At 38.9% G+C, this 20,919-nt stretch overlaps 1 protein-coding gene and 1 long non-coding RNA gene across 5 annotated transcripts in view; one reads left to right on the forward strand and one right to left on the reverse strand.

The window, feature by feature from the left end:
- The window catches only part of COL11A1 (collagen type XI alpha 1 chain), a 125,069-nt gene extending 112,546 nt beyond the window's left edge, over positions 1 to 12,523 (forward strand). For all 3 annotated transcript variants that reach the window (XM_063165590.1, XM_063165589.1, XM_063165588.1), the window contains 13 exons: positions 830 to 883; positions 1,255 to 1,362; positions 1,444 to 1,497; positions 2,536 to 2,589; positions 3,449 to 3,556; positions 4,168 to 4,221; positions 4,311 to 4,346; positions 4,456 to 4,509; positions 5,337 to 5,586; positions 7,224 to 7,336; positions 8,126 to 8,194; positions 8,861 to 9,094; positions 10,768 to 12,523. In XM_063165590.1, coding sequence (XP_063021660.1) covers positions 830 to 883; positions 1,255 to 1,362; positions 1,444 to 1,497; positions 2,536 to 2,589; positions 3,449 to 3,556; positions 4,168 to 4,221; positions 4,311 to 4,346; positions 4,456 to 4,509; positions 5,337 to 5,586; positions 7,224 to 7,336; positions 8,126 to 8,194; positions 8,861 to 9,094; positions 10,768 to 10,914 — 1,335 coding nt within the window. In that variant the 3' untranslated portion in view covers positions 10,915 to 12,523. The remainder of the gene's footprint in view (positions 1 to 829; positions 884 to 1,254; positions 1,363 to 1,443; positions 1,498 to 2,535; positions 2,590 to 3,448; positions 3,557 to 4,167; positions 4,222 to 4,310; positions 4,347 to 4,455; positions 4,510 to 5,336; positions 5,587 to 7,223; positions 7,337 to 8,125; positions 8,195 to 8,860; positions 9,095 to 10,767) is intronic.
- The window catches only part of LOC134423019 (uncharacterized), a 70,263-nt gene that overhangs the window by 14,119 nt on the left and 35,225 nt on the right, over positions 1 to 20,919 (reverse strand). For both annotated transcript variants that reach the window (XR_010028987.1, XR_010028986.1), the window contains 6 exons: positions 19,787 to 19,841; positions 16,421 to 16,515; positions 7,877 to 7,965; positions 6,906 to 7,104; positions 5,234 to 5,296; positions 4,490 to 4,664 (listed from right to left, as the gene is read on the reverse strand). This is a non-coding gene — a long non-coding RNA (uncharacterized LOC134423019). The remainder of the gene's footprint in view (positions 1 to 4,489; positions 4,665 to 5,233; positions 5,297 to 6,905; positions 7,105 to 7,876; positions 7,966 to 16,420; positions 16,516 to 19,786; positions 19,842 to 20,919) is intronic.

Below are 20,919 nucleotides of genomic sequence, written 5' to 3' on the forward strand. Positions count from 1 at the left end.
TTTCATGTTCCTTTAAGCTGCTTATTGGTTGGCAAGAAATAGCTACTTGTAATAAAGACATTTCCCAGGCTAAAAATTAACCTTGTAGGAGAACAGTTGGTCCATTATCTTGAGTGTATCTTTTCTAAACTAAGCATATAAGAGAACCATTTTCAGAAGAGTGCATTAAATTCTAGACACTGCTCCTGTTCATAACTGAAGCTATGAATATTAATTACCTGACCTAAAAATCAGCCCTTGATGTTCTGGAGGAGAAAAATGTCATTTTATTTTTCACTTTCATATTTAGTGGATAATACGTCAAATTTTGGCTGTCCAAGTGTAATCAGGCCCCTTACTGAGCTCATCCCTGACGTAGAGAATAAAGAAGTATTTGCCATGCTGTGCACTGTAGAAAGAGAGGCCTTTTTGGAATCAGTGGATAAACTACAGTGAATAGATAGAATTCAATGCAAAGCAAGTTTAAAATTAATTGTTACTGTACATATAAATTAGTATTGCCTTTTTTCTTTTGTATACTGTTTTGTTGGGTTTTTGGGGGGGTTTTGGGGTTTTTTTGGTTTGGTTTGTTTTGTTTTTTTTAATATTCCCAAACAAATTAAATCGCATCATCTTTTAGATATTCTAAAAAACCAGAAAATTATATAGCAGAATAAGAGCTGTTTGGTAATTTTTAGCGTGTGAATAAAATGTCAAAAAAAGAAATTTAATGTTATTTTGTAAGTATTTGCTACTTATTAATATGGTGGGAATTGCACTTTCAGAACTTTTTTCACTGGTTATATTTGAAAAAACCTGAGATTATGAGCTCAGTGTCCATATTTTATAGGGACCTCCTGGAGCAACAGGTGCTGAAGGCAGACAAGGTGAAAAAGGTGCAAAGGTAATACACTAAAGATTTTTTTTTGAAGCATAGAAATATAAACTATTTATAATTTAAAAGTCAATTGCTTATGATGCACTGAGTGTGGAACTTTTCAAAGATATAACAGGCACTGTGTAAAATTTAAATTCAGACCCAGAATTACTAGCAATATGTAATGGAGAGGACCCAGCAGTGCAGGCCCAGCACAGCTCACCTGTAACAAGCAAGGGGAGCTTGCTCTGCTGGCACCACACCTCTCTGTGAAGCCAGAGACATTTTACTCAGGAAATCATCCTGTGCAGACCTCTGGCTTATAAAAGCACTTTGCTTCTTGTACATCCCTTCAGTGCCAAACTCAGCCCCTCTCTGACCTGGTCTGTTCTTTCCAGGGTGAACCTGGTGCAGAAGGGGCTCCTGGAAAAACAGGGCCAGTTGGGCCACAGGGACCTGCAGGGAAACCTGGCCCAGAGGGTCTCCGGGGCATTCCTGGCCCTGTGGTAAGTCATGGAGCACCTAAAATCTTAAATGTTGCATTTCCTCTATACACTCTGGTAAAGCCAGCTTTTTGTTTTTTCTAGGGAGAACAAGGTATGCCTGGAGCACCAGGTCAGGATGGCCCTCCTGGACCTCTGGTGAGCATCCTTTTCCCACATGTCCCTCACAGAAGCCTCCAAAAACATCACTGAAAGATCCCTCTTCTAACATTTGAGAGCTTAAATAGTCTGTTAAAATTTGGAGCTGAGTGTATTAATGACTATATACTTCCAGTTACACAGACTTCCTGTCAGCTCAACAAGAACTTTTCAATGCATTGCTGCAACTTAATTTTGGATTTTAAGAAAGTAAAGTTGATATGTAAAAGTTTCTCAGGTTATATTTCCTTCCTTCCCCTCCCATCCTCCACAAAAGATTGCTATCAGGAGAATATGAAGCCTTATTTGCAGTAGAGCACAACACACTGCAGGTGAAAAGTCTAATTCTGCATTCCAAAGGCTTAAAAATTTCACATTTCATTCATGAATTATGCATTTGCCTATGCTTTTGCATCTAGTGATATCCTGAAGTGGAGAAGGAAAGCATAAGCACTGAATAATATTTTGTACATGAAATGTTACAGCATTTTTGAGTATGTGCCAGGTGGAAAAGGTCTCTTATCACTCCTATCCATAGCAGAAGTTGCCCACTGCCACCAGGAGAGCAGTGGTGAGGAGACACAGACTTGGTGTAGCAGCTCTACACCTCATGGACACATGTGCAGTGTGAGATTAACAGCCTCTGAAAAATTCATGTCTTTTGCACAGGCACATGCACTGCACATGGCCTGCATTTTTCACTCCATTATGTACAAATGACACAATTTGCATTGCCATTCTTATAAAATCTAAAGATTTCTCAAATCAAGAATTGAGTTGACCCTCTGTTCCATAGATTTCTACTCATACAACCTTTTATAGATTTCTAATTATAAAGTTATTTGAATACCACTGTAGCATCATTATGGCTTTTTAAACATACATTTCATCCTGGGCTCTAAATCATGTCATCAATCACAACCATCAGCCACTGAATGTGTACTTTGATTTGAACTGCCTTCAATAACATTTCAAGAAAATGTGATTCAAGCAGGATGTTAAAACTTACTTTAACATTACTTCCCTTGCTTTATAAAGGGCCCACCTGGCTTGCCTGGACTGAAAGGAGACCCAGGTTCCAAAGGAGAGAAGGTATGCTTTGCTAATTAGTTGTGTCTTTGTAACTTCAGCCCAGTCTTAAACCTGTATAAAATTACCAGAGAGAAGCAGCAGAGTTTTTATCAGCAAGACATTGTACCATGCTATAAAACAGCTTCCACAGCCCTAAGAGTCATCATGAAGTTTTAAGCGATATCCTGGAAACAGCTAGAAAGAAACAGATTACTGCCTGTGTGGTAATTTATTGACCATGTGGTCCCTGCAATGAAAATCCCAAAGATAATGATATAAAGAGAACTGTCAGATTTACAAGAACAAAGCAAGTAGAAATTATGAGTATTGGCAATTTTTATTTTAAAAGAAAAATATAAATATTTAACAGCTATAATACTTTCTTTTGAAATAATGGATTGAGACATCTGGGTTAGCACTTTCCTATGGAGTCCCAACAATATATGGATTGCTTTTGTATCAGAGAAAAACCTGTAGAGAAAGAGGTGTGAATATGACTGTGCCTTGTGAACTGCAGGTTCTGTTTATCTGCTTGGATCAGCTGTTTATGCAGCCATAGCACATGTGGAACTCTGTGAGATGCTGATAGCAGCTACCTGTGAAAACTGGTATGAAATTTGTACCCAGAGTACTAGCATTTCTCTGCTGGTTTCAGCAAGGACTGCACTTGGATCTTTCACTGAATAAGCAGTCACAACTTGCAAATAATCTGAAAGTTGGAAAGACCACCCAACAACAATAAATACGCTTTTAGAATAATTTGTTTTCAGGTTGATTATTGACAAGCAACAGTGGCAACATGTGAAAGGTCTAATTTATGTGTTTGCAAAGCACATTTACTTTAATGTATGTTAACTGTATTTTCTTAAATCTTGTTTAGGGACATCCTGGTTTGATTGGCCTGATTGGACCTCCAGGAGAACAGGGTGAAAAGGGTGATCGGGGTCTTCCTGGCCCACAGGGATCTCCTGGAGCCAAGGGGGATGCAGTGAGTACAACATATTTGTGTTCCATTCAAGTGCCATGTAAGAAGGAGTGTCTATTCCAGGCTTCCTTCTGAAAGCTGTTCTAAACACTTAACACTCAGAGTCTCTTGCAAGAGGTTAAAACTTTCTTCTCTTTGTACAAACACAGCAATATTAAACATCTTAAAATGAGGTTATAGAGTGTTTTTGGAAAATTAAGGAAACACATACACCCCAACATGCACACAGAACACGTTAGCAACAAGATAAAAGTAGCAGCAGCAATCTCATCACATTTTCTGATTGCATTACCCAAAGCAGCTCCCTCTCCTCTAGTTACTAAGCCACGTTTTTAGGGCAGTATGTAAAATGTGAGGTTTCCAAGCCCATCTGAAGAGGAACACAGCTCTGACAATCCACTGCAGTCAGTGTAAGAACAACTACAAGCAACTCACATTGTCAGATCTAATATTTTAAACTTGCCAACTATTCTGGCCCTCTAGCAAATGGCCTAACTCAAAACTCACCACAGCTGGACACTTCATGGAACTACTTTTTTATAGATACAATTTTTTAACACACTCCAGTATGTAGAATACTTCAGTTCTGTGCTTATTCTCTTATTCCTTTTTAGGGAATTTCCGGTCCTGCTGGTCCCCTTGGACCCCCTGGTCCACCTGGATTACCTGTAAGTAATTTCATCCAGCCCTCCTGTTCTACGCAGCCCCAAGCTGTGTGCAGTACACTCTAACCAGAGTTATATGTTCTTGCCCATAGGGTCCCCAGGGTCCCAAAGGTTCCAAAGGATCCAGTGTGAGTAACTCTCCTCTACACTTTCTCCTCTTTTCCTTAGCTTTCATGTGTGTTATTTTTAAACCTTGTGTAACATGGTCAACACTGCACTCCTTTCATTGCTCTGTAGGGTCCTGCTGGTCAGAAGGGTGACAGTGGCTTACCTGGTCCACCTGGTCCTCCAGTAAGTTACAATTTTTATCTTGCATTACCCTGACATGATGAACCTGCTTTGACAAGGGTAGACAACAACGTTTGGGAACTAAAATATGAATGATGGTTTGAAAATTCATTTTTCTGGAAACACAGATCCTCCAGGCACAGAAATACGTATCTGCACTGAAAAAGCCAGAAGAAATTTAAAACAAATAAATAAAATAAACAAAAAGAACACTCCAAAAAACCTCTATAACCAACCCAAACAAAGAAGCCCCTCATGCAATAATTATTTAATGCGTTATATTGAAGCACAGAAAATAAAATTCTATGGGTTTCCCCTGTTGATACTCTTCTGTTTCCATATTTATTTTTAATATCTTAACAAACTAAAATGAAGAGTCCAAACCTGAGTGAAGTTCTTCAATTTCTTGAAATTAAATATTGTTTCCTAGACCCCAAGTGGAATTTTCAACTTTTATCATAGGAAACATCCAGAGTTTTCAATTTTCATAGAATATGACTGTGCTTGAGGGAATTTACAGGGATACAGAGGCAACTGTGAGTTCTGTGTGTCACTTGTGTGAGGGCAACACACTCATCCCCAAAATCAATGTAGTGAGAGGAGTTTAGAGCACAACAATGGTCTGGCCTTTTACAATCTTTTTTGGTTTTTTCTTCAAGTAAATCAAAGCACATAGGTATGAATCTAAAAGAAAAAAAAAAAAAAGGTGAAATAAAGAAATAAATACCTTGAAGAAATTCTATTCAAAGCATCTCCAAGCCACATTCTGTGGTCCTTCTCTGCTGAAAAACTAACAGAAGATATAATTAGATATGTTGTTTTCCACTTAGGGCCCTCCAGGTGAGGTTATCCAGCCACTGCCAATCCAGTCAGCCAAGAAGACAAGAAGATCTCCTGACTATATGTTATCTGATGCTGGTGATAATATTCTGGATTATACTGATGGCATGGAGGAGATCTTTGGCTCTCTGAATTCCCTGAAACAAGACATTGAGCACATGAAGTTTCCCATGGGCACTCAGAATAACCCAGCCCGGACCTGCAAAGATCTGCAGCTCTGCCACCCCGACTTCCCAGACGGTGAGTTCACAGCGCACAGCAGGGCACACGGGGCTGAGCCTGGCTCTGCCAGGGCTCTTTGGCACCACTAACCCAGTACTGAGACAGGGCTCATACAGCTGCTCAACAAACACAGTCTCATTGAATCCATTTTTACAGGCATAAAAGTTTAAAAGTGTAAGACATGTTCTCTTGGTCAAAGCTCTTTAAATACATAACCTTATCTGTTTTTTGAGTTAAAACCTGTTAAAGTGATAAATAAAAAGCAGTTGTTGTCATGAAAGGTGGGCCTTGCATTTCCAGGATGATCAAAACAGGAGTGTGATGAAAGAGTGTAGTATAACAATATTTGTAGTGGGTGTAGTATAACGATATTTCAGCATTGGTATTTTATGACTTTTATGTTCAATAATGATTCTCAAAAAGTTTACTAGTCTTTTAGCCCTGGAAGCAATAATTTTCTCTACTGCATCTGATTTTTTTCTAGATCAGCCAGCAAAGAGGCATGGAAGTTTCTTTGATACTGTTTAATGCTACCAAGTAGTAGTGTAATAAAATGCATAGTAATATGAAGATACCCAGTGTTCCTAAGAACTATCTTGATTTCATTATTCTTTGTTGTTTTCTCTTTTTTCTTTTAAATAATTTTACCCCTCTGAAAATGTTTAAATGAAAGCCAGCCTTCACTAAATTTTCTTCCTTTCATAATTTTTTCAATTGCAATGCATATTTTTCCCAGTTCAAAGCAATATATTTTTGCTTTTAAATGGGAGGAAAAATAGATTTTGACAGTTTAATAATATTTTATTGCTTTCACTCTAGATAGATAAGAACAGATGGCTGCCTTGAGGAGTAGTTAAGCTGTGTATGTGCTATATGAAAAGTAGATATTTTACAATTCAGTACCCTCCATAATAAGGAATGGTTTTTACATTCTGCATTTACCACTGTTTGCTTCTTCTTCAGAGCTGTCTTCATATAAAAGTAATCTTATTTTGGTTAAAATAAAAGCAAATATGTTCATTAAAATTCAGAATTCCTCAGGGATAAGACTTACAGAAAGGAAAGACTGTTTTCAATATACAGCCTAAATCAACAGAATTGTTAAACCCCACAAATACTTTGTCTATGCCCTATATTCAGAAGACAGAACTGGTGAAAGGATTAGTCACTTCTCTTTGAAATCTCCACTATTTGTTTGAAATGGGATTAGAACTGTAGTTGTCAGAAAGTTGCTTGCTGCCCTGCTTGTGAAACACCTGAAGATAAGAACCCTCATCACAGAAATCATCATTCTAATTGGAATATCAGATTTTAAAGAGCACTGACTTTGAATGTACCTTGGATGGGCTGCAGCTCTTTTCATGCCCAGCTTTCACTGGTGTTGCAGCTTCATAAGCCAGGAGGAAAAGGTCTTTGCTTGAGGTGGATCCATCTCAATGGAAGCTTTAGGTGCTTGTGCCAGCTACAGCCCCAGCAAGCCACATGCAGACACCTCTGTTTGCAGATAGGGATGCATTCCAGATTTTGCTCCCTGACCTAAAACATTCAGATAAAATAAATTTCCTACTTTGGAGGACCATTAGTTAGCAGTAAAACCTGGCTCTTCTGAATACCATTTCTACGGTATAAGGTGAATATTTTCTCATTTGTCTTAGGGGAATATTGGATTGATCCTAACCAGGGCTGTTCTGGAGACTCCTTCAAAGTATACTGCAATTTCACAGCAGGTGGGGAAACTTGCATCTACCCAGATAAGAAATCTGAAGGAGTAAGTACCAATCTGTGTTTTCAGTTGGCTGCTGACAGTTACTATTATGCTGTTACAATGTTGAACTAAACAGGATAATTACACTGCCACATTTTCATGTATCTGTCTTTCTGATTACATTTACATTTACATATATCTGAATGGAGCAGTAAAATGGTACATAGAGTTAACAAATACCATTTTCAACTTCAGATAGGGAATCTGTGCACCTGCTTGCTAACATGTCAGTACATTTCAGAATGCAACACAGCTGAGCAGCCACTTACAGCAGATGATCTAGTATTTGTCACCTAAAAGCTAAACCTTCCTGTGTTTCCCTTGTGGGTTCATTTATATCTATTCATGCATTCCTATGCAAAGTAGATGTAAAGATTGTATTAACAGTGTCCTTATTCACTGTTATAGATTACATCTGCTGAGGCATATGGTATAGAGGAAGGCTTTCTGAAATCTTGCCTAAATGACAGCACTCCATTAGCATCAACACTGGTGAAAACTCATTTAGATACTTCACAGCAACAACTTATACCAGCAGCTTACCTGGCTCTTAACAGGTTACAACCATCTCCCTCAAACAGAACTAACTCTCTCTTGGATTCCATTTGAAGTCACTGATTTGAAGGCATTGTCTACAAGAAAAAGATTCCATTTCAGACCTTTAAAGTGGCTGAAATTTCAGAAGAACCATTCTGTATTATCTGGTGTGGTATTTGTCCCAAGTAATGTAAAACCTTCCTATCTGTCAACATATGTTTTAAATACTTCTGTCTCTGATGTTTGACCTCACAGGTTAGAATTTCATCGTGGCCAAAGGAGAACCCAGGATCTTGGTTTAGTGAATTTAAACGAGGCAAACTTGTAAGTTGTCACTGCAATGTAACTGTATTCATAAATCAGTTCCATCTTTTCAGCCATCAGCAGATCACAGGGAATTTTACAAATATTTACATAATGAAAAGACCCCCAGCCCTTTTGCCCTAAATATCACAGCAGCTCTGTGGTCTCTTGCCCCTGGACAGCCAAAGCCTGGTCTGTACTGTCCCACAGTGATCCCAAAGGTCACTGCACAGCTGGTGGTGAGGATCTGGCCCCTGTCAGACACACCTTACCACCAAACCTTGGGAAAGCAGCTGGAGCACAGATCCCCCACCCCAGTCTAGGTTACTGGAAATATTCTGGGTATGCAGGGGTGAGGCTGCAGGCTGACTAACTTTATGATTAACTAAAAACAGATTACCAAACAGATTCTGCTGCTTTACACTATAAGGCAGGAGTGATTCTCTCTTTTCCCAGTAGAACAAAGCTCATATATGTAATTCTTCATCCTAAATATACTGCTACATCATGAAAATCTATTTACTGAGTCATAGCTGTATCGACCTTTAAAACTTCATAAAATGTTATGTGTTGGTTGATATTTTTATTAAGGGCAGTTATATGATTCTCCTTTGTCAACAATAATTTTGGTTTGCATTGTACCAAAGAAAACAGATAAATATGAATCTAACTTTTCATATTTTCCAGCTTTCCTATTTGGATGTTGAAGGCAATTCCATTAATATGGTCCAAATGACATTCCTTAAACTACTGAGTGCCTCTGCCAGACAAAATTTCACTTACAACTGTCACCAGTCTGTAGCCTGGCACGATGCACCCTCTGACAGCTATGACAAAGCACTAAGGTTCTTAGGATCCAATGATGAAGAAATGTCCTATGACAACAATCCTTACATCAAAGCTCTCCATGATGGCTGTGCAGTAAGTAGAGCTTCAAAGAGTCTTTACAAAACCAAGCTGTCATTTAAAGTGGAAATCAAACAAATCTATTTTTTCACAGCTTTCTTCTGAGACAAGCTTTGTAAACACTTCACTTGTCATATACTGTTTTTTAGTAGATTTTTAACCATAGTACGCTGGTGCCATATTCAATTTTCACCTATGTACCAAAAAAGATATAACCACAAGCCAAGAAATTGAACAAACCTGGAATGGATGCAGGCTGTCAGCACCACTGTGTTGAAAGCAGACTATCTGCTACTGTGTACTTCCTTCCAGAATAAGGAAAGAACAGAAGCAAAATAGATAATGAAAGGAGGCAGCCTATAAGCAGAATATACTGATTCTACAAATCAAGGTATACACAAAGAGAATAGTCATTGAATACAGCAAAAACTGTATCACATAAATCCTACGTATGTACCCAAACAGCGAATTAATTTCATAGTTTGATATGTGACTTTGTGTTTCCTTTTCTTCTTTTCTATATTCAAAGCCAAGTGAAGTTTGTGGCTCTTACTTTTCAGAATCCCCCTTTAAGCTAAAAATCCCCAGAGGTGTCCAAGCATACATCAGCTCCCTGAGCTCTCCTCTTTCAGGGTCTCTGTGGGCATAGCAACTGTTACCACTTCTCAGAAATAGAACAGTCTCTATTGAACCCTTTGAAACAAAGACATCAAAAGAACAAGGGATGGTTGAAGCCTCATTAATTATTTTGGTGTTTGATATAGGAGCATTCTGAAAGCAGTTTCTGAGCAGTCAGAGATACAGAATTAGAGACCTGAAAGTGCCAGGATATACACCTGAGGCAGAGATGCAGCTCAGGTGGTGCAAAGCACCTCCCCTCAGCAGTGAAACTCAACTGCTTCATGTCAGCCCTTCTGTGTGCCTTGTATTTCCATTTCACTTTTGTTATCCACAAAGATAAATGTAGAGCTCCAGAGAGAGCTGAAAGTTGCAGCTGTCACTAAATTGAGAACACTCAGGTCTGTCAGCTTGGATGCTCCTCTGAACTCCAAGACCCTGGTATAGCTGAAAGGGGTCTCAGCAGATATAAGAGACCATCTAAAGGAAGTGCTGACAGGTGATGTGATGGCTGGCTGAGTGATGCATGAGGAGCTAGAGAGCCTTCTTCAGGCACCAAGGGTGTGCCTTCAAAGCTGGCTTCCAAGTGCAGCACTTGGCAGTCCTGTCAGAATATGACTTTCTTCTTAGTTGCTGTAATAGTTTGTGAGCCTGTTACAGTATTTCTTCTTAGAAGTGTATCTTCTCTGTTTCAGAACTAATTTGTGATTTTTTTCCACAGGAAATATGTGTACTGCTGTGGCAATATTATTGTTTATTAGATAGTATAGACATGAACTATGGAATTCTCTAAAAAACATGGAATATCTTAAATTATTTTTCTTTTGTAGGCCTACTTTAATAAGTAAAAAAATCTATGGTTCATCCTCCAACTAAAATCAAATCAGTCCATGTCACATTTTTAGAATTAAATCATAAGAAAATACAAGATTTAGGGTTTGCAATATCTGGTGCATGTCAGGGCAATAATTTCAAAATTCTACACTTCAGAGATAAAATATGAAGATCGACAGCATGTTAAATGCTCAGAGGTATAACAGTTTGGGTTTTCTTCTTCTCTTTCTTAACAGTCAAGAAAGGGCTATGCAAAGACGGTGCTGGAAATCAACACTCCCAAAATAGACCAAGTGCCCATAGTTGATGTGATGATCAATGACTTTGGTGATCAGAACCAGAAGTTTGGATTTGAGGTCGGTCCTGTCTGCTTCCTTGGTTAAGCTTAAGACAAAATCAGATCAACACAAATGCTGCACTTTGGTGCTACCAACCCACTTCATGCCACATGCAAGTTTTGAGTAAGGATGGCATAGAAAATGTCTTGCTGTGTATGTATGTCTTATTTAGAAAGTAATCATTGCCCTTGTAGGGCCAGAATCACATGACTTAAACTTATTTTGCAAAGATGCTGTGGCACAGACAGACAACATAGGGCTCACTTCAGGAACACCCCCTTTGGATTCCTCTGGTGCTGTAAAAAACCAACGACAATGGTGCTCCTTCCATTACAACAAAGAGGTGTTTAGAGAGTGTTTAATATAAACTGTAATTATTCTATGTACAGTACTATACTGTGATTTCTCTGTCCACTTCCGAAACTTGCATGTGTCTCTGAATTGCATCTGGCTCTTATTTTACAATTACAAACTACACTGTCAATACTGTGTATGTATTCTGAAAAAAATAAAACTGTAATTGCCAGTGAAGCCAATTCCATTTCTGATTAATAATAAAATCCCTTTGTATATATTGTTGTTGAAGAGCTTTGTTATTTGAAGTCGCCAGTAAAATTAAGGTGGCAAAACTGGAAGAGCTTGAGCAGCACACTCAAACAACTCCTTTCTGCTGAGTCTGTGACAATGAATTTAGATGATGAAATGAAAGCACTTTCAAAGGTGCTGTGTTCCATGGTGCTATACCTCAGACTTTTTCTTTTCTATTCTAATTCCATAATTTCATAAGATAACTGTATATACCTAAAATAAACAAGTTTATATTTTTGGGTGGGGAAAACATGTAAGAAAAAAACCAAACTTGTGTGTTAGAGAACTGTTTAAAATCTGTGAAATAAATTAGTCATATAGCTTTCCTTTTTTTTTTTTTTGTTTTAATCTCATCTGGATTTGTTTCCATTGTGCTTATTTGGGCTACATAAATATAAAACTGGATTTGAAACAGTTATTTATGGATTTTGCAGTGTTTATTTAGATGTTTGTGTAAGCAATGATGGATGTTTGCTTCCTGAACTGGATACTAAAGATTTCACAGAATAGTCTATACAATATTTGCCTGTCCCATTAATATGAATTAATTAATATGAATTTTTCTTCCTGTTACTCCACCTGAAGGCCAGGGATGCAATATGTCTAGGTCATGTGATTCTACACAGTTGCTAAGCAACACAGGAGGGACTGCTTCCTAAAGAGCTGTCTCTGACCCAAACTCTTACAATTCACTGTTCAAAGCTCACCAAAAAACGTGATGGTTTGGCCTTCCCTCTGAACATTTTATTCAGGTAGTTGGAAGTAGAAATTACATTTTAGCTTTACAACACAAATCCTTTTGTAATTATTTTTCATAATATATGTAAGACTTGAAAAGAAATGTTTGTTTCTATTTCTTATAAATTGTTAAATTAAATAGTACTAGTTTCTGCTGGCTCGTTTCCAACTGGTATTTTCTTATGCACGTTTATACATGTAAAAGTGAGATTCCAAAAGTCAACTTCTTGCTGTTCATATTTTCTTTTATTTTTGAACCAAAGTTTGTAACTGTCACCTCAAAGAGGGAAATACAAATTTTATTAATAAAATCAAGTCTTGTTTATCTGGATTGGTCATTCTCTTGTTTCAATGTCCAAAATGCACCCACTGTCATTACTTTAACTTTATTCTGCTTCCAGACCAATCCAGGCTTGAAAAAAGGAATGTTACTACATGTCCTGGCAAGCACTGGGCAACAGCACTGGGAAGGGAAGTGTTAACAGAGAATGTGCTGATCTGGCCATTGGCAGCAGGGATAAGTTCATACGTGGTTGGTATGGATTTATAGCTCCAGCAGTCCAGACAATACCATCAAACACAAGACAGGAGCCTGATACTCCTTCCCAGCCACTCACAACCTACAGTGACTGTCCATTCCTCAGTCTTGTGCTTATCCTTGTAGGACTCCATTGGGTAGGGAAATTACCCTATTTATTAATAGGAAATGGAAGACAAGAATGAGACCAAGACTTGGAAAGTAGTGGAACACAAAATGTCCAGCACCTTGTTTTAGACTGTAGAACCAGAACCAGCAATGGGTTCAATGACATGACAAATGCCCCCTTCTCCAAAGAACCTTCTCTCTTTTTCATCTGCTACCTGTTCTTCATGAACTCTGGCTATGTTTAAGTAAGATGTGAAGGCAGCTGCATTAAGTTTGGCAGAGAAGCAGCCACTTTTTCCTGCTCAGGGGGGCTGGGCTAAGTTAGGAGCTGACCTGTTCAAGCCTATCTAAAAGAAACCTCCTTGTCTGAGTGCTTCAGGGTAACAAATAAAGACGGTTGTGGCTTGGCAGAGTCAGGGTTAGTCTGCAGCAGAATGTTGTTTCTAAGAATGCAATGATGTATTCAAGCAGCCAAATGAAACCAGATCTTCTCCAGAATTAGTCCAAGCATCTTGCCAAGGTTTCTGTCAGCAACATCACAAAGGAGGAAATGAACATGAGTTTTCTACTCTTTTCAGCAAGGACCCATCTGGTTTTTAACATTCTTTAATATTTCTTTAGGCCTTAACCACTTACTAGTTATCCTTTTCATGAAAGCATCTCACCATTATCTAGCTTCTCTTTGTCCATTCTCTTTTGCAATCTGCTATTAAACAAAGATTGTGGTTGTGTTGCATTGAAATGGGAGTAACTCAGCACATGGCAAACCAAGGCAAAAAAATACTCCAGACTGAGGCCATGTTCTGTCCAGAATTACATGGACATACAAGAGAGACTTAAATTACAAGCTATGACTGGAGTGGCAAAAACTGCTCTGTGAGCATGAGTGGAGTTTCTTTGCCTCTCTCTCTTCCAGGATAGAGCAGTATCAACTCACCATGACCGGCACATCTCTTGGAAAACTTCATAAAATGCAATGAAGATATTTTTTCCCATTCCATGTGAGAACCATTATGGCTAACATCAACGGTCACCTTGTGACATAAAAAGCTACAAAGCTTCAAAAAATAAGTGAGGTCCTTAAGATTCTTCCCCTTGGAAACAGCTTTGTTAATTTTAAAATTAATCTTCACATGCTAATGGCTGGAAGGAGAAGCCTTAATAGCCACTGGTTTTCTATTGCAAATACACTCATTTTTCTGTGAAAGAACATCTTCTATTGTAGATGCACCAAAAAAAAAAAGAAAATTACAAAGACAGGATATTAAATGTCACATCTATTATATTTACCTGGAAACGTGTCTTATTTGTGTTCCTTTTGAAAGCACATAAATTATCAGAGGCTCATTGTTAGTTCAGTGAAAAGCAATGCCAAGATTATTGCCAAGGAGTAGATTACTCTAAAGCTATTTATACATTTTGTTTTCAATAAAAACATTAAAGATTAATACAGCGAGGAAGGCTGCAAGCTTACAGATATTCCAACGCTCTGCTCTAGCCAAAATTGGCCTTGTTTCTTTCTCAGCTCTTTGAATGAAGGCTCTGTTCTAATGAGAGAGAATGCAGCCAAAGCCCACAATGGACATGTTTTGTCTAGGTTGTCCAGGGAGCTTTGGCAGACCTTGACTTTGTTTCCAATATCTCAAGGGGGGAAAAAGTGATCTCCACCAAAACACACCTAATTTCACTAAAACAGACAAGAATTGTTACAAGCCTCAGCAGTGGGACTGGGATCTAAGCGCCTCCTCTGCTCCCTATTATAATCTAAAAAAATTGGATTTTTTAACATCAAAAAGGCAACGTAGCTAAATCTTGCTGAAGCATGAAAGAACTCCAGCTTGCAATGTGATTAAAATGTGGATGAAAATTAAAAATTCAGTCCATCCAATAAGATCCTGGACAGAAACCAAATTAATTCTCTTCTAGCCGCAGAAGTTCTCTAAACTGGATCTTCTGTTGTGTTTTCAATGGTTAATTAAAAGAACCTTTCTGAGTTCACAGGACTGGGACAAGGCTGCCCCACAAGGTCACCTTAATAATCATGAATGAGCACAGCAGCTTCACACTCAGCTCTCCTCTCACCAGAAATATTTCACAGCCAGAGATCTTGCATATGGCCTTAGCCCCTGTGGGCTGCAGCACTGCAAGGCCAGTGAGTCATGGTCTCAGAGGGCCAGTCTGAAAGCTCTGAAGTTCCTCAGCACAAGTAAAAAGTGAACGTAGCTACAGCAGAGCCATAAAGCTGAGTTTTTAAATTAAAAATTTTAACTAAATGAGGAGACTCAGGATGTGACTAACAAAATAAAAACATTACACTATAATTGTTGTTTCTGAAATGGAAATACTGGTTTCTTTTTTATTAGTTTACTGAGAATGTTACTCAGAAAGGCCACAAAAGTCAGCCAGGGTATATCATGGAGCTGCTTGACTTCTAGAGCAGGTCCTCCTCATTACAGTAGGAAAGTATATTAATTGGAATGAGAGGTGGAAAGATTTAGAATGAAGTTGTTTTTATAGACATAAAAGCTTTTTTCTGTCAAATATTAACTGAAAAAAAAAAAAAGGTAAGGTTTTATATCCTATCCTTACAGTCTCTTGAGCCTGGGCCTCTTTTTTGTTACAATATCATTTCAATGGCAGCTCAGGTGAAAAAGTAGCTGTGCTTTGTGGTCCTGGTGCCCAAATCAGCTCACAAAATAACATAGCACAATGTCAGGGCTCAGGTTCTGGAAAATGCATTAAAAGATAATCTTCCTAACATTTGCTATTCAGTAACTTTCTGATTTGGATGTATGGGGATCACTTATCCCTTTGTCATTCCTCAGAAGGATTTTAGAAATATCCACTTTGCTCTAAGCCTGCAGAGTTTTCAAGTGCACAGATATTAAGATCAAAGTTGTTTACTGTCAGAAAGAGCCAAAAATGGAATTTTAATTTGTGAAAACTTTCCACAGCACTCCAAATTCTGAAAAGAAGAAAGAACATTTCACCTTCCTTCTCCCCCTTTTTTAATTGTGCTGTTTCCATTGGAAATAATGAGATGTTTTTGTCCAAACTCATTGAAAGTATTTGATTGATAGGAAGAAGTCCAATCTTGGTACCCTCACCAAGATTGTTTTCCCATGTGCTGGGAGACAAGAGCTGAGTACTATACTAGCAGTGGAATAAAGACACTTTTAGAAGTGAAAGGCACAATAAAATAGTTCTCAATGTATCACAGAAAGGAGGAAAATGTAGTAGGGGAGGAAAGAGGAAATAAGAAAGCAGGGGGAAATGTGTGGGAAAAGAATGATAGGAGAACTTGCTTCCCTCAACACAGGGCAGGAGGGTGAGAAATCCTTGTGGGCAGTCTGGGAGCATCCCATGTGACTGCTGGAACTGCAGGGCTCAGCTTTGTTTCTCACAGTCAGTGCAAAGGCAGGGTGCACTGGCCCCATAGTTAGGAGGCAGCAGTAAAACTGGTTTATAAAAAATATACCTAAAGAGCAGCCAAGATTGTAAGGCTGTGTGGGAAACACCTGGAGCACAGCCTGCAGCAACATCCCTGTGCCTCTCCCTCCCCTCCCTTCCCACACTCACCTCTCTCTCAGACACTCCTGACACTGCCTCCTCTGCAGCATCTCTGCTCTTTGGAGCAGCCACATTTTGCTGGGGCACTGGAAAGCACAGGAGATCTGAAAAGGGAGATGGGAAATTTAACTTCTAAGGTGAAAAGAGAATGGATGATGGGGGAGGGGAGCAGGCTCAGAAATCATAATACACCCACACTAACATACTCCCAGACTCATAAAATATAAAGCCTGTCTGGACCATCCAGATTAGGAACAGGCAATGTCTGTGTCCTTTTCCTACCACAGAGAAACACAGAGACCAGGCAGCACTGAGGGCTGTCTCTGAAAGGAAAGTCAGATAAAAACAATGAGGAGATCAACTCACACTGCTGACCCTTTGAAACCTTACTCTGCACTTTAAAATTGACCTATTTCATTTTCTGAACACATTGACCTCAAACCAAAACCACAGTATTTTGAGGAACCACATTTGAACTAGCATCATATCTTCCCATGAAAATATTCCTGATAAAAGCAATAAAAAATTAAAAATGGACAGTCCGCATGAACTGAGGATACCTGAAAATGTTCCTGATTAAATGATTCTTGATTATTTCAATGCATTATGCAGTTTTTCATGTGTGCATTCATTTCTCATGTTTTGCATAATCTTTCTGATGACTGTATGCACAAGTGTACCATGTAGAAACAGCGGTGAGCCAATGTGGTTACTCATTAAACTTAATGAGAAGGTTAGAATTATCTACTATAAAACCAAGATGAAAGCAAAATCACAAATTTAAAAGCTAACTAAAGGCTGAAACATCTGCAAGTACAGTTAGTTAACACCCTCTTAACATGCAGAACAATAAATACATCATATACATATACAGCAAATTTGGATTACCCAAGTGTAACTCAGCTGTGATGGTGTATGAAATGATACATTTAACTCTAATCAGACACATAACTCAGAGGAAGCAAAACCACAAAATACTTAAGGGCTGTCTTGCAACACTTTTTTCTTTTGATAGCCAGATAGTATTCTGCCCTTTTCTGTTTAAACACAATCAAGGAAGACAGAGTTTGATGCGTGCCTCCAGATCTCTGTAAATAAATGTAGGGTGACTCCTACACACAGGGGTCAGGGCTGTAACCATACAGTAAAAACCAGAAAAGGATGAAGCCCAGGGCCTGTGAACAATGTATGTGTGACAAAGGAGAGTTACAAAGTACAGCAAGGGATCATAAAACCATAGGGTATCCTGAGTTCAGAAGGACACACATGGATCATCGAAGTGCAGCTCTGTCCATCACAAGGATCATCGAAGTCCAGAAGGCCATGACCAAGAGTCACACCATCTGCCTGAGGGCATTGTCCAAGCACTTCTTGAACTATGCCAGGCTTGGTGCTGTGACCCTGGGGAGCCTGTTCCAGTGTCCAAACACCCTCTGGGGAAAAACCTTTGCCTAATATCCAACCTGAGCCTCTTCTCAGCTCCACATGAGTTACCTGAGAGAGAGATCAGTGGTCACCAGACAGAGATCAGTGCCTGTCCCTCCGTTTCTGCCTGTGAGAAAGTTGTGAACTGCCCTGAGGTCTCGCCTGTGTCTCTTCCATACTTACAAAGCCAAGGGACCTCAGCTGCTCCTGATATGGCTTCCCCTCAAGGCCCTTCACTGTCTTGGTATCTCTCCAATAGGTTTAAATCTTTCTTCTATTGTAGCACCCAAAACTGCACTCAAGGTAATACTTACAGTTTAGTACTCCAGGAAATACTCAAAAGCCCTTCTTTAACAGGAGGCCTTAAGGACATTTTTAGATGTTTGTTCTGACTAAAACTCCCTGAAGAGCCCTGGGTTTGGCACTCCCAGGGGCAGCCCCCAGGTGACCACTCAGGGCCTGTGGGCCCAGCCTGATGGGGGCTGTGCTCTGATTCCAAAGCCCAAGAGGTGACTTTGAGCCCATGTGTGTGTCTAAAGACACACTCCTCCACTTACCCCTAGATGAAATCCAGTGTTATCTTTTTGTCAGGAATTTTCCTCCCACCAATTCTCATTTCTCCTAAAAGCATCATATTCAAAATGTACCATTCCCAGCACCCAGAGTTTTATGCATGTGAAAAGAGGTAAATTCACATTCAGTTGTTACCTCTTCAAAGGCATAATTAAGGTAAAAAAAACCCACCCCACCAAATACAAAGGTTGCCCTCTCCTCCTCGGAACCTGTGCATGTGCTCTGACTCCCTGCCCATGTGCTCACAGGGCGATGGCACTCTGACCTTCCTCCCTGACAGGCAAAACACTTCCCTTGAGTTAGCACCACTCTGGGGTCATCCTCTCCAGAGCTTGATGTCTGCAACCTGAGCTGAGAGACCTTTTCAGAGTGAAGGAACACGAAGGGCTTGTTTTCTTTACCCAGGTATTTCTGTGGTAGAATGGGCTGCAAAACCTGAGTTGCTGTGAGAATTCAAACAGCAGGCATGCAAAGGCAATATTTAAACAGCTCTATAAATGAGCTAGGGATGTGTGTCATTGGTTTTGAAGCACTATCTAAAGTTTTTTTGCTGAAAACACTTCTGTTGAGACATGAGTCATATTAAGCAGCTTTGTGGCAGATACGGTAGCTCCTCTTTCATGCAATCTCTTTCTCTGAAAGCTTTGATTGAGAACTAAGCCACGTTAAGGGTTTAGTGGTTGAGCCTGGAAGCTTCCTTCAGTAAACTCCTTCCTGAATTAATTGCTGCTGGAGCTTATCACCCATAATAACATTTTCAGAATCTTTCCCCTATTATCTTCCTCTGTCAGGTTAAATTCACCTTTTTGATGTGACACACAATAAATACTGTAAAAAAGGAACAAAAATTTCACTGCTCAATAGGGAGATGCAGCACAGAGTGTTAGTGTCCACAGGACTGCTTTTGCACTTGGTGAAATATGAAGGATATTTCAGCAGAATTTTAAGATAAACAGCTGAAAATAAAGAATTCCCTTCTCCACAGTCCGTCACCTTTAAGGACTATGGCAAGGATTCCACTACAGTCACAGCTTTAGGATGTTTCTACGCAACATGTACAAAAATATGAGAGACCTGCAGAAGTCTTACACAGACAAGCATTAAATTATCAGTTGTGGTTTAGGTTGGGCTCTCCTCCCCTGGTTCTCCTTAGCTGTGAATTGTCTTAGGCTGAAGGTATCCCTTAGAAACAAATGGAATGATAAGTCTTGCTCAAGTACTCAGCTGCCAGGCAGGCAGGTGAAGACTGCAAGTTAAAACACTCCTGGGCAGGCAGAACTCCAGGCCATGGTAAATTCTTAAATTAACAAAGGTGCAAACCATGCAGTTTCCCTTGCTATGCACTGCTCCTAAGGGGATTGCAAAAAAAGGTCTTACCTTTAATGAGCTAGGATCCAGTTATGCAGGAAATGCAAAGACACATTTTAAATACCTAGGGATGAAGGGAGAGAAAGGTTAAGACAGACTTGATCTGTATCCCATCTGAAAATAAATACAAATTCTCTCTCTGGCAGATGCTTTTAGAACACTTGGAAAAAACCATACCCACAAAAATTATTTTTCTCTAATGCTTTCATGAAAATACTAATGAAATTTTTTAAAAAATTGCTTGAGCTGTAAATATAGATGATGAATCTTACAGGTGTCCAAAACTTTTAAAGCAAATCAAGATAAACTTTTTCAGTAGGCTCAGACTTCCTGTACATAGGTGTAATACATTTCATTTTTCAACTTCTTAAAAGCTTTTATATGACGTTTGGACAGAAATAGTCCTTTAGTCAATACATGCATGCTAGTATAAAACATACAAAATATACTTTATTAGAAGTTACTTACACAAATCTAAGTTTATATAAAGATTAAAATATATTCACTCTTCACTGTGGTGAACTCAACCACTTATAAATACCCTTGGTCTAATTTCACAGAACTTCCATGTTTTGTGATGCTATCAAACCAGGACTGCAGAGAGCTGAAGGCTGATACCAGGTTAAGTGAAAGGGAATCAGAGCCACTCTGTTTTTCTGACAGCCATTATGGTAATGTGATCAGTACCTTGACAGATGCTAAGAAGAATAATTTTGCTGATTGACTTTTCTTCAAACCTAAGGCTGTGGGCAATCAAAGAAAATATGAACATCTGGCTGAGCTTTTGATTGCCATGCTCACTGATATAGTGCACCCAAATAAGCAACAATTAGTACAGCTTGTGTCAAAAGACCCATCAGTTAATTCAAATTAAGTCAGGAAAATTGAATCCAATTGGTATTCATGCATATTTGTATGCAAAGTTTAAATAAGATTCTTCTGCATTACATTATCCTTTATTTACAAGGGAAAAACATGCAAAGTTTTGTGGTTTAAGCAAATATCTTCAAAAGCCTTCTGACTTCTTAAAGCCAAACTGCTGGGAAAATTCTGTGTACTTTAAAAGGACATATTTAATCTAATAAACATAAAAACATGGTGGCTTTCTCAAGTTCATATTCCTCATTTCTTAAAAAATGTCA

The sequence above is a fragment of the Melospiza melodia genome, chromosome 11, assembly GCF_035770615.1.
Source record: "Melospiza melodia melodia isolate bMelMel2 chromosome 11, bMelMel2.pri, whole genome shotgun sequence".
In the NCBI taxonomy this organism is placed as follows: domain Eukaryota; kingdom Metazoa; phylum Chordata; class Aves; order Passeriformes; family Passerellidae; genus Melospiza; species Melospiza melodia.